At 44.9% G+C, this 13,865-nt stretch overlaps 1 protein-coding gene across 3 annotated transcripts in view; it reads right to left on the bottom strand.

The window, feature by feature from the left end:
* ALMS1 (ALMS1 centrosome and basal body associated protein) overlaps positions 1 to 13,164 on the bottom strand; it is a 79,006-nt gene extending 65,842 nt beyond the window's left edge. For all 3 annotated transcript variants that reach the window (XM_081924727.1, XM_081924729.1, XM_081924728.1), the window contains exons 1-3: positions 12,956 to 13,164; positions 2,598 to 2,732; positions 1,252 to 1,447 (exon numbers count right to left, since the gene is read on the bottom strand). In XM_081924727.1, coding sequence (XP_081780853.1) covers positions 1,252 to 1,447; positions 2,598 to 2,732; positions 12,956 to 12,991 — 367 coding nt within the window. In that variant the 5' untranslated portion in view covers positions 12,992 to 13,164. The remainder of the gene's footprint in view (positions 1 to 1,251; positions 1,448 to 2,597; positions 2,733 to 12,955) is intronic.
* Positions 13,165 to 13,865: the final 701 nt, after the last annotated feature.

Genomic DNA, 13,865 nt, shown 5'->3' with positions numbered 1-13,865 from the left:
AGGTAGCCTTAAGAACTTTATGCCTTTTTATAAGAAATAACAAACTAGCTGATATTGCTGGTGTTTATTACATGTGAGTGATGCATTTATTGTTGTTTTTTTAAAGGACCCAAGGGAACTGTCCTATCTCTTAACAATAGGTATATCTGTAAGCAACATTTTAATAAATGAACAGATCTGTATTTTTAAAGGTCACAAATATCTCTAACATTACAGTCTACTACCTAAATTATACATAATGTTTCATTTTGTTACCATAGCATAGGAAGCTTACATCTGATAAGAAATTAAGTACTGTATTGCCAGTATGTCAATTCCCTCACTTTTGAGGGAAAGGGTGACATTAACTGTCCACTTTTTTTCCTTGGCTTTCAAAACTTCCAGGAGTTGCTGTCATCAGCACTGTCCCTGTTAGCACCATCAATTCCACAAAAACGGTGATGAAGTTTGAGATGTGACTGGAGCATAAGGCAGAGCGTGACAGGGTACCTGTGGCAGTAACCAGCAAAAAGACCCTGATGTTGGGAAAGATGGAGGGCACAAGGAGAAGGGGACGACAGAGGACGAGATGGTGGGACAGTGTTCTCGAAGCTACAAACATGAGCCTGACCAAACTGTGGGAGGCAGTGGAAGACAGGGGGGGCCTGGCGTGCTCTGGTCCAGGGGGTCACGAAGAGTCAGACACGACTAAACGACTAAACAACAACAACCATATTTTATACCAGCAAAAAAAATAAATGCTTGCTACTTAAGCAGACTGGAATTTCAGCAGAGAAGCCACAGTAAAAAGCACCTGCACTCAGTCCCATGTTGTCTTCTCCAAACTGTGAACTCTCAATATAAAACAACAGAACTCGAGATGGCCAGGATCAACACCTGGAAATTCCTCTGAATCGTGATTTCGCTACAAATATATATGTACATACTTTAAAAAAGGTCATTGCTTATGAAAATAATTATAAAAGAAAAGATTTAAGAGTACAGTGGTACCTTGGTTTACGAACAGCTTAGTTTATGAACAACTTGGATGAAGAACGCTGCAAACCTGGAAGTAGATGTTTTGGTTTGTGAACTTTGTTTGGAAGCAGAACATGTTTCGCTTCCTGTTGAGTGTGTTCCATTTGTAAACCGAGTCCCCCGCTGCTATGGGAAAGCACGCCTTGGTTTAAGAACGCTTTGGTTTAAGAACGGACTTCCAGAATGGATTAAGCTCGTAAACCAAGGTACCACTGTACTGTATACAGAACATACCCAACAGCCGTGTGTGTGTCGCATTGGGTGCTTGCTGCGTTCTGGAGTCTTCGGCAACAGTAATTGAACCTTCCTCCATGCTTGGGAACTCTGTCAAGTCACGGGTCCCACTGCTCTGACTAAGCCTTCTGCCCAAGGCTGCTGGCAGGTTGCTTGTATCTATTTCTACATGAGGCTGGTACCATGTTTTCATTTCCTGAAAGTAAAATATGGGGGGGGGGGGGAGAGAGAATAGAAAAATGAATGATTCTTCAAGGCAAGCTTTAAAGAACCTACAACTTTCTCCAACAACATTTTTTTGAGTGTATATGCATTAATAAATTATTATTATTATTATTATTATTATTATTATTATTATTATTTATTTATACCCCACCCATCTGGTTGGGCTTCCCCAGCCACTCTGGGCGGCTTCCAACTAAATATTAAAATACAGTAATGCATCAAACATTAAAAGCTTTCCTAAAGAGGGCAGCCTTCAGATGTCTTCTAAAAGTGTGGTAGTTGTTGTTCTCTTTGACATCTGATGGGAGGGCGTTCCACAGGGCGGGCGCCACTACCGAGAAGGCCCTCTGCCTGGTTCCCTGTAACTTGGCTTCTCACAGTGAGGGAACCACCAGAAGGCCCTCAGCGCTGGACCTCAATGTCCTGGTAGAATGATCCGGGTAAAAGATATGATTGCTTATGCATCAAAATAGGTAAAGGTAAAGGGACCCCTGACCATTAGGTCCAGTCGTGGTCAACTCTGGTGTTGCGGCGCTCATCTCGCTTTATTGGACAAGGGAGCCGGCGTACAACTTCCAGGTCATGTGGCCAGCATGAATAAGCTGCTTTGGCGAACCAGAGCAGCGCACGGAAACGCCGTTTACTTTCCCGCTGGAGTGGTACCTATTTATCTACTTGCACTTTGACGTGCTTTCGAACTGCTAGGTTGGCAGGAGCAGGGACCAAGCAAAAGGAGCTCTCCCCGTCGCAGGGATTGGAACCGCCAACCTTCTGATCGGCAAGTCCTAGGCTCTGTGGTTTAACCCACAGCACCACCTGTGTCCCTTATGCATCAAAATACTGTATATGAAAGAAAAGATTCGAGGACTCCTTACTTCACGTGGCCCAGTTCTCTGCCTCTATCTGGAGTTCTGTTAGGACCTTTGTTTTTTTTGCCAGTCCTTTTGGTTGGTTTAGAGAGCCAGTGTCTCCACCCCTCAGTCATAAAGAACACTGGGTGCCCTTGGGGTACTCACTGTCACCCAGCCTAACGTATTCCACAGGGATATGGTGATAACATGCACTACTGTGTGAATATTCTAACTGGATGAAAAAAAATATGGAAAAGATTGCAAAGTTACCTGATTAGCAGTAGATCTGTGTCTGATTGCTTCTCCCAAGGAGATGCCACTGACATATGAAACCTGAGTCCCACTGCTGCTTTGGCTTAATAGCTCTTCTTTCGGACCTTGACGTGGTGGCGTTGTTGCAATAGGCTGAAACAAACAGCTCTTTTTAATAATGATGGTTAGAGAAACTGGTATTTTGTCCTATTTTGTCCTGCAGCACCGATTAGTTTCTAAAGTTTTACAGATATTCAGCAATATTTTATATTGCTTGCTTAAGTCAGGGAGGCAAGAGTTTAATACTACGTTGGAACAATGAGTTAAACAGCAAAATCCAATTATCTGAATAGTCGTAGGAGCACCCAAAACATCTTTCAGTATCCAAAACTCAGTAAAACAATACTGCATGGCCATCTGTCATGGATGCTTTAGCTGAGATTCCTGCATTGCAGGGAGTTGGACTAGACGACCCTTGGGTCCCTTTCAACTCTATGATTCTATGCATCCACATATTATAAAAATATGCATTTTCCAGACATGCCTTCCAGAAACAATGGGTGTTTAACAAACATCTTATTGAAGAGGCTGCCTTGTGAAAAGTTCCATGCCTCAGAAAGGTTAGGATCAGTCCAATACATTTATCTTACACAAAATGCTTATTAACAGTATAGAAATTTATTTATGCATGCAACTACAGCTGCAGGAATGTTACTTGCCTAAAAATGGAAAGAAGTGGTAGTCCCAATGAGAGAAGAATAGATACAAAAACTTAGGGACTATGGAGAAATGGAAAAACTTACCGGAAGAATAAGAAATCAAGATAACAAACTTTTTATAAAAGAATGGAAATGGTTTATTGACTATTTACAGATAAATTGTAAACAGATAAAAACATTGGCAGGATCTCTTTCTCTGCCCATCTACCCAACTCAGCCCTTCCACCTGCATCCCAAAACTCATTTTCTTTCTGCCCCCCCCCCACACTTGTTATCAGATATTACAATTTCCCCTTTACCTTTGTGCCTACAAGCTGATGTAGTTTGGTAATTAAGCCAGCAAGCTTTTATTTTAAGAGTGAGGGTGTTGTTGTTGTAAAAAAGGAAAAGAAAAAACGTTAATGGCCTGACATATCCTGTGGACTAGACAAGGCCCTCACTCCACCTTCCCACCTTAATTCCAGTTTATTGAAGGAACTGAATAGGATGCATACACCACTCCTGGGCAAATCAAAAGTGGTGTGTGATGAAGCACGAACAATGAAGGCAATTAGTACTGGGTAAAACGCAAACGGTATTGATTTTAGATATGTTAAGCAGAGGTAATTATGTGGGTGTTCTGAATGATAATCAAACAAGATGAGTAAAGCAGACATTGCCTTCAAAGGGGTCCACAGAGAGCAGATGGAGACTAAAACAGAAGAAGAGTAAATCCACGAGGGAGGGGGCCACATTTCTTTGGTTTCTTCCTAGTAGGGAGAAGAACCAAATGTAATAGCTGTATTCTGAACTGAGCCTGGACATTGTGATCGTACCACACCTCTGCTTTATGAATGCACTTGGCTCCATCGTTCTGCCCAGACACTGAGGTCCAGCGTCGAGGGCCTTCTGGCGGTTCCCTCCCTGCAAGATGTGAGGTTACAGGGAACCAGGCAGAGGGTCTTCTTGGTAGTGGCACCTGCCTGTGGAACGCCCTCCTACCGGATGTCAGAGAAAAATAACTACAGTGGTGCCCCGCAAGACGAACGCCTCGCAAGATGGAAAACCCGCTAGACGAAAGGGTTTTCCGTTTTGGAGGCACTTCGCAAAACGAATTTCCCTATGGGGTTGCTTCGCAAGACGAAAAAATCTTGCGAGTCCCCGCGGTTTTTTTCCGCCCTTTTCCTAAGCCGCTAAGCCGCTTCTCAGCTGTTCCGCTGATAAGCCGCTTAACAGCTGATCGCTGAAAGCCGCTAGACAGCTGTAGCGCTAATCCGCTGTCAATGGGCTTGCTTCGCAAGACGAAAAAACCGCTAGACGAAGAGAATCGCGGAACGGATTCTTTTCGTCTTGCGAGGCACCACTGTACCAAACTTTTAGAAGACATCTGAAGGCAGCCCTGTTTAGGGAAGCTTTTAATGTTTAATAGGTTATTGTATTACTAAAATAAGCTGCCCAGAGTGGCTGGGGAAACCCAGCCAGATGAGCAGAGTATAAATAATAATATATTATCATTATTATTATTATTATTCCACCTGTTCGGTTCTAGGCTAAATTCAGATTGCTGGTTTCAATCCTTCACGCCCTTTTTTTGTTTGGGACCAGGGAACCTGAAAGATTCCTTGCCTCCGTACCTACCTGTCCATACTAAAAGACCTGTCCATACTAAAAGACCTCTGGCCTGTGGGCCAATGTAGGCCTGCCATGGAAACCAAGCAAACTAGCACCTGTCTGTCTACCAACTATTACCAGACAAGCGAGCTGTGATGGCAAAGAGTTCTTCCGATACTATGGCAGCACCGCAAAAAGGAAGAGAGTTCAAGAAACGGCGACAGCAATGGTGAAACGGGAGGGACGGAGACCGTGACAGTTAGGAAAGGACTGCTACCTGTTTAAAAAATGGGACATCCAATTTCTATGAAAGGATCTGCTAACTGTGATTGGAAGGGTCCTTTGCAATATTTGCTCCTCACACAGCCTGCTTTGCCTCCTGCTTCTTTGCACCAGCATCCCATCATATCCTTGAGCACCATATGCCAAACTGATTGATGCATACTGGAAACCCTATAAAAGAGATCTGGCAACCAGATAGAAGAGGAGATCCTTTTAAATTCCGAAACAGGAGACTAGGCTTCCCTTCGCCAGCATCTAATGCTGAGTACTTTACAGTGGTACCTCGGGTTACATATGCCTCAGGTTACATACGTTTCAGGTTACAGACTCTGCTATCCCAGAAACAGTACCTCGGGTTAAGAACTTTGCTTCAGGATGAGAACAGAAATCGTGCTCCAGCGGCGTGGCGGCAGCAGGAGGCCCCATTAGCTAAAGTGGTGCTTCAGGTTAAGAACAGTTTCAGGTTAAGAACGAATTAAGTACTTAACCTGAGGTACCACTGTATATGAATTTAACTCACCCAACAGATCCACGGCATTTTGGGGGGGGGGGATGCCTTCACTTCAGAGCCAAGCAGCATATAGAGAATTCAGGACTTACCGTAGCTGTAACCGTCCTTGTCAGGAGAATGAATGGGGCCTGGGGCACACAAGAGCAGTGAGATATTTCAAATATCTCGGCACAGGAATGAAGACCCAGCAAGCACCAACACGGCAAGGCCTCCCCCCCACCCCCCAACTGCCAGGTGGGGGAGGCCAAGCCCTGTCTAAGCCTCAGCTATACTGCTGTCATAAAGACTGAGACCTTTGTGAGATTCGGTTGTCTGCCTCACCCTGACAACTTTCACAAATTATCACATCATGTTATATCCTGATACAGACTGAGGGGAAGCCTCCATGCCGAAGCAAATACACAAACGTTGCTCGTTGATCCCAAAGAGCCTCCTACTCATTCAGGCTGCCTTCCTCCTTTTATTACTAGAATTCACTTATTAATTGCTTTCTACACACATAGGATAGTTAGAAGCGCTTAAAAACACAAATACAACAAATACATTTAGAATAGAGCTACAGTAAAACCCTGGGGAGTGATATATACACAAGGCATATGCTACCATCATGAATGAAGATATTATAATTCAAATCTGTATGGTTACACACTGCAAGCACACAGATTAAGTATTAACAATAATTCTTTGGAGGTGTCTGAAGGAATGGATGCCAGTAATGAACACCAAATAGAATATTTCATATCTCAAAAGAAAGTTAATTAACTAGAGGCTCAAAAACTGCCACATTAGTAACTGGAAGAAGCTGACAGCAGCAATACATTCATATGATTAGTTGCCAAAGAAAGTGGGGAGGGATGAGGAAATGAAAGAGAAATGCAGAAGGAATACAAATATCCAAGAAGTTACACCATTGGGTGCAGAAACTCTAAAAAAATATTTACTTTGGTAGCAGCCAGAAAAAACAAACAGGAACAAATAGACTTATAACTTCAAATTAATGAAACTGGAATAATCCCTCTCCAGAGGTGTGCATGTAATTGAGCTAAGGGAAGAAAACCTTGTCAGATTTTGAAAGTGCAAGAATTAGTTCTCTTCACTAAAATATTTTTTTTGGGGGGGAGGAGCCACTGACAGCTATGAACTAAGCTCATTTCATCACAGCTGTATCGATCAATGTGCAAGGCAGAAAAACTCTCAAGTACCTGCTGTATTTAAGAAAACTAAAAGAACAACCAATGATTTCAGGCTAGGCAAATAATAGATAACCAGGCTAGAGTCTACTGTAAACAGTGAAGATGTGAAACCATCAACCTAAACTGGAATAAATGTTAAGACCCATGTATATTGTCCCTAGAGAAATGCTGTCCCTAAAGAAATGGATCATTCAAGCAGTAAACACAGAGCTGAGAGAAAATAAATAAGGAACCTAGGAAGCTGTCTCATACAGATCAAGCCAGTGGTCCATCTAGCTCAGTATTCTTGACACCAACTATCAGCGTCTCTCCAAGGTTTCGGGAAAGAAGCCTGCACAGTCTTACCTGGAGAGATGCCTGGGACCTTTTGCATGTAACAGCTCAGCGTTAAAAGTAGAATTTGTTATACAGGAGACAACCAAGAGGAGGATGAGAAATTCTCAATAGTTTTACAGCCACAAACATTCAGAAAATTCCATGCCATGAATAAAGGAAGGAAACATGCATGCTAGGGAAAGAAGAGGTGCATGTTGGCTTGTTCACTCCCCTTGTTCTTTTTGAAGACTCTGGGTACGGAAATGCCGTTTACCTTCCCTCTGGAGTGGTACCTATTTATCTACTTGCACAGGTGTGCTTTCGAACTGTTAGGTGGGCAGGAGCAGGGACTGAACAACGGGAGCTCACCCCGTCGCGGGGATTCGAACTGCCAACCTTGCAATCGGCAAGCCCTAGGCTCTCTGGTTTAGACCACAGCGCCACCCATGTCCCTATGCCTCTACGTACGCAGTTCCACCCTTATTACAAACATTGTGATATACTGTATCAGTATATCACACAATGTTTAGCTGGTGTTAGACAGTATTGCAATGCTGGAAACCAGACATTGCCCAGGCCTAGAGAACAGCCCAAAACTAAATTTCAGAGGGGGAAATGGCTTTGATGCTCTAAACTTGACATCATACACAACCAAAAGCAGGTTTTAACACTGCAGCTACCTGCGAGCTTTCATGCATGGAGATTCAGAAGAACCAACAATCTTACAGAGGGTTTGAAACAACACTGAACTTTAGCTAATTGTAACTGGAAGCAAAAGCTTCTGGATTCCTGCAGCGTGTCTAGCCTTGCTCCCATTACAATAAACAACAGTTTATAATGAGGTCTGAATGCAGCCAATGCTATACAACCAGCAGAGTTTATCATCTGTGGCATAATTCAAAAAGTGTGCCACTGGGGTGGCACAATACACCTGTCCCCTCAGAATTAGCTAACTCCTAATTGGAGTGGAAACAGTCAGCAAAGGACGCATGCTGTGCGATGAGCACCTCCACTGATCAGTTCCTGACTGGGATATTTTGACAGGTCACAAAACCTTGTTGCCAAGAAAAATAAAGTATTCACTCTAGCTGCTTAACCAAAGGAGTTGTGCAGTATGCCAGGAATTATTCAGGTTTCCCAGAACTCAGTACTTGCATTGTCTGCCGCACAGGAGTTGAAGGGAGGGTTGTACCAGCACAGCAGAACACAGTGTTAGAAACAGATATATAAGCTAATCGCCAAATGGCACAATGGAACGTTTAAGCACCTTGGCATTCATTATCTTTATTAATTTTATTTCTATAGCGCTTTATATTTTAAAGGAAAAAATACCCAAAAATCTCATCTCAAGCAGGTAAAATGGTGGGCATCGCTCCTGCCTGTCTTGCCAACAATTTTATTAGCTGAGAATAAAAAAGTTCTTTCAGCCCGGTGAAGTCTTCTATATAGCATTAAAGCTTGCATACTATTTCATCAACACTCACAGGTCAACCCTGCTTATTCAACAGGATCTAGACAGAGGCAAGTGGAAGGAACACAGACACATCCTGAGTTTAATTTCATGTGAAGCCCTGCCCTGTTCCACAACTATCTCCTTCTAGTCTCTCTCAGAAGTACAAAACTAATGATACACCCTAGAGAGTAGAGACGGGTTGGGAAAAAATATAAATCTCACTATTTATTTGATTAAAACTATGAATTAACTGCAAGAGATGCAATTTAAAAGGGTCTTGATTTGGCTCACATATAGGAAGTAACCCACCCCAGGTACAAATAGCAGGAATTCGTATTATTTCAATTTGAAGGATGTATCACTCATCCCTAGGTTCACTAGAGTCCGAATTGATTTTCTATGCTTGAAAACTGGCAGTGAATATCAAGCCTCTCTTAGGCTCTGATAATTACATGTTATGCTTAATAAAAAAAATCAAGAACGGCTGCGAACATCGACAGCTGAAGATACTAATTTACACCCCAAACATAAACATGTCTAATTGGACTTCAGTAGGGACTTGCTTCAGAACAAACATGCTCAAACCAGGATGCCTGTAGAAGCAATGTTTTCGCTCAAGCATGAGTAAGTTAGGTGACAACCATCCACAGCTACCCCACAAACACATGGGGTAAAAGGCTGCATCCACTCTACCCTCCCACTAGAATGCCACTAAAAGTACAGTGGTGCCTCGCAAGACGAAAAGAATCCGTTCCGCGAGTCTCTTCGTCTTGCGGTTTTTTCGTCTTGCGAAGCAAGCCCATTAGCGGATTAGCGGATTAACGCTATTAGTGGCTTAGCGGATCAGCTGATAAGCGGCTTAGCGGATCAGCTGTTAAGCGGCTTAGCGGATCAGCTGATAAGCGGCTTAGCGGATCAGCTGTTAAGCGGCTTAGCGGATCAGCTGATAAGCGGTTTAGCGGATCAGCTGATAAGCGGCTTAGCGGCTTGGGGAAAAGGGGGGGAAAGGAAAAAAACCCCGCAGGAACTCGCAAGACATTTTCGTCTTGCGAAGCAAGCCCATAGGAAATTCATTTTGCGAAGCACCTCCAAAACGGAAAACCCTTTCGTCTAGCGGGTTTTCCGTCTTGCGAGGCATTCGTCTTGCGGGGCACCACTGTACTGTATGCCACAACAGCGCTCACACATCCATAATACTAGTTCACAATGGTTCTCCATGGTTTAGAACAGGGTTTCCCAAAGCTGGGTCTCCAGCTTTTTTTGGACTACAACTCCCATGATTCCCCAGCTGGCAGGAGCAGTGGTAGGGGATGATGGGAATTGTAGTTCAAAAACAGCTGGAGACCCAAGTTTGGGAAACCCTGGTTTAGAGGATCCTCCTAGCCTAGACAAATACATATTTTGACTTCCAGGAATTAAAGTCACAGGCATCCACAAAGCAGTGGCAAACAGATTTGAAAACTTTACACCATCACAGTTCCAGATGATACTTCACACCTCCTTCCTCCTAGCATAGGGACAAACCAAGGAGTGGCCAACTTAACATTACACCCAAACCAGCAACATGTGGTTTATTTCTAAAAAGCTACAAGTACAATTCTAAGCCAGCTGCTCCATGGTTTGCTGGGCAGGAAGGGAGAACTGTTACTTCCGAATGTGGCCAGTGTAAAATAAAACTAATTTTCATATTATTTTTTGAAAACACACAGGCCCATATGCAGGTCTGAAATTCACAGCATAATAAAAACAGTACATATTTATTTACAAGGAAAGTATCTGCTCAACAAGACCTCAAAAGAAGGTCACAGCTGACGTGCCTTGCTTTTGAAAAAGGGCAAGTGATTCCCTTCCTACATTTCTGTTCTCCTCTCCGTTATAAAATGCCCTGGGAATTTTCACTGGAGAACAATTATAGCAAATAATAAAATAAACTTCACTCAGGCACACTGTAAGCAGTTTACTTGCTAATCCCACATCCCCTGCTAAACTCCTAGTGTCTTTCCTTCAATTCTGAGAGCAACAATGCTAATTCGGATTACTGCAATGGGCTGTATGTGGGGCTACCCTTGAGGATGGTCGATGGGCTGCCGTTGGTGCAGAGATCAAAACCCAGGATGCCTGAAGGCAGCATAACTACTTGCATTGTTGCCAATCTGCAGCGAGGCCAATTATGAGATTTTGGCAAGAAGATATAAGGCCCTATGCAGCTCAGGACTACATTACTTCAGAGACCAACTTATCCTTCATACATGATAGTGTTTGGATTTGATATCCCGCTTTATCACTACCCTAAGGAGTCTCAAAGCGGCTAACATTCTCCTCCCCCCCCCAAACAAACACTCTGTGAGGTGAGTGGGGCTGAGAGACTTCAGAGAAGTGTGACTAGCCCAAGGTCACCTAGCAGCTGCATGTGGAGGAGCGGGGATGCAAACCCGGTTCACCAGATTACGAGTCTACCGCTCTTAACCACTACACCACACTAAATTCCGCAGGACAGATTCTGTCCCTAAAATATCAGAAGCCCACTCTGCAGCAACTCTAAGCAAGGCCTTCAGTTTGGCTGCCCCTGTTCTGTTAAGCCACTTCTGACATCAGGAGGATGCGGGCCCACGCCCCCAACACGCGCACGGAGGCTGGTTTCCAGCCCCGCGCGATCCTCAGGCTTCGCGACCCAGGGATCTCCCTCTTTGGTCCGCGCAGCTGTTGTGGTTTCCCACCCACCCGCACTTTAAGGTTTCCCTTCTGACCTTGCTATGGACTTCAGTTGGTCGCCGTTAAGGGGCCCGGTAGGAATTTTTTCCACTTGGCAAATTGGCACTGGCCATTTGGTTTTTCATCTACCTCATAGCAAATCGTCACAACTCCTTGGTTTTGGCAGTTAGGCATTGGTAGGGGTATTGTTATGTAGATGTGTTGTGGGGGAGGAACGCCATCACCTCCCCCAAATGTTGAAGGGTAGTCCGGTAAAAGATTCCGGGGGGCGTTGCCTCGTCCGAAGCCTATGGAGGCCAGGACCTAAAGCGTGCCCCCGGTCCAATTTTAGCCCATTAACCTTAAATAATTGTGTCCTGTCTCTTTATTCCTACTGGGGGGAGACGGGAACTTGCCACGCAAAACAACAGAGCTACAAGAAGAACCTACTCTTAATGATTAAATACAAATCCCAATATTAATTTATCACTGATATAAGATAATTTTGGCATGACTGGATGTTACCAGCTGAAAGACTTATTAAAAGCAAACTTAACTTTGAACAAATCTAACCAAGGGCATGCAAATGCACTGTATTAATGAGAATTCCTACACTGAATGCCAGGTGAAGGAAATGTGCCATATCTAAAGTCACAAACCCGCGCAGCAAAAACAGCAGCCAACTTATTGTACGTATCAGACAGTTTGCATAAAAGGTTATAAACCCAAGATAAAACATACCATCCTTATAAATCAGAGCTTTCCAAACTGTGTGTCGCGACACCTTAGTGTGTCAGCTGCAACGGTTAGCTATGTCAAGCGAAAGCTCTCATAAGTAGTTAGCTAAACCTCCAGTTTGCTAGTAAAACTGAATTACTGTGTCGCGAAATGACGCGTGTCTAAAAAGTGTGTCACCAACATGAAAAGTTTGGAAAGCTCTGATATAAACCAAGAGAGGTGGAGATTTGCAGGGGGCGGACTGGCGGACAAGATGCTCCCTGCTCCACACTGTGGACTAGTACCATGGGAAACACATTTGGGGGGGTCTGCAAGTTCAAAGTGTGCGCAGACACAGACACATCATTTAGAACTTTTTGTTTTAATATGGGGGGATAGGATTTCCCTTTCTGATGCATTTCCACACATGCAAGCACAAAAATCCCCCCACATTATTATGAAAAGGAGGGGGCAGTGAAATGCCCTTAAAAGAAGCCCCCCAACTGAAAGCCCTCTCCCCCTAATTAAAGCCCCACCCCCAATTAAAGCCCCCATTAAAGCTCCCTCAGCTCCATAATAATAATAATGGTAATATTTGTAATATTAATATTAATAATAATATTAATGTTATATTAATCTGGCTGGGTTTCCCCAGCCACATTAAAGCCCCTCACCCCCAATTAAATTCCGCCACCCCAATTAAAGCCCCCACCCCCAATTAAATCCCCACACCTCCAATTAAATCCCCTCACCCCCAATTAAATTCCCCCACCCCCAATTAAACCACCCACACCTCCAATTAAGGCCCCCACCCCCCAATTCAATCCCCTCACCCCAATTAAATCCCCCACCCCTCCAATTAAAGCCCCACCCCCAATTAAAACCCCCCACCCCCTCATACTCACGGGAACTTGGCCCTCCTCCTTCTCAGGCCCCTCCATGGCTGTGGGGAGTTGAAGGGAGTCGGGGGCGCTAGTAACGGCAACGGGGGGGGGGGTGGCTTAAAGCTCCGCCCCTTTCTGCGCCCCCCGCCCTCTTTTCTCCCTCCCGCTCCCGAGCGAGCCTCCCGACTCGAGGAGAAGCGCGCACGCGCATGCGCCCGCGGGGCCGCTCTCTTCCCGCTCGCTCGTTGTTAGGGACTCGCTCTAAGGAGGGCGGGAGGGGCGGGGGCGGGGCTTCCTCCCGCCCGACGCCGGCGCGAGCGAAGGAGGGAGCCGTTGGAGAGAAAGCGAAGGTGCGCGCGCAAGCGACGGGGCGGGCAAAAAGGGCTGAACGTCCGTCCTAGGTCCAGGAGCCAATGGGCTGGAGGGCTCCGAGCGTGCCTCGCTCCCATTGGGCGAGGGGCTTCGCGAAAGAGGGCGGAGACTCCAGCTGCGTGGCCGTGCGTGCTCTCAGGCGGGAAAGTGGGGGGGGGGGGGCGAGGAGACTCTGAAAGACCCGGATGACAACATTCCCTACTAGCCAGCTAACTGCCGCTGAACATGGAGGCTCCACTCAGCTCTCACAGTTCATAAACCTGGATAACATATTTCCTCCTCCCTGAATTTCTCAATAGTCCTAGATTTGGAGGGCGCCCCAGAGGTCATCTAGTCCATATGACAGGAATGACAGGAGGGATTAATTTTTTTTATGTTTTAAATAGTTATATGCAGAATTCATCATGCGAAAGGCTGGGCTGGATGAATCCCTAGCCGGAATTAAGATTGCCAGAAGAAATATCAACAACCTCAGATTTGCAGATGACACAACCTTGATGGCAGAAAGTGAGGAGGAATTAAAGAACCTTTTAATGAGGGTGAAAGAGGAGAGCGCAAA

The sequence above is a fragment of the Podarcis melisellensis genome (assembly GCF_964234715.1).
Source record: "Podarcis melisellensis genome assembly, chromosome: 9".
In the NCBI taxonomy this organism is placed as follows: Eukaryota; Metazoa; Chordata; class Lepidosauria; order Squamata; family Lacertidae; genus Podarcis; species Podarcis melisellensis.
This window is presented reverse-complemented; position numbering and strand designations above follow the sequence as displayed.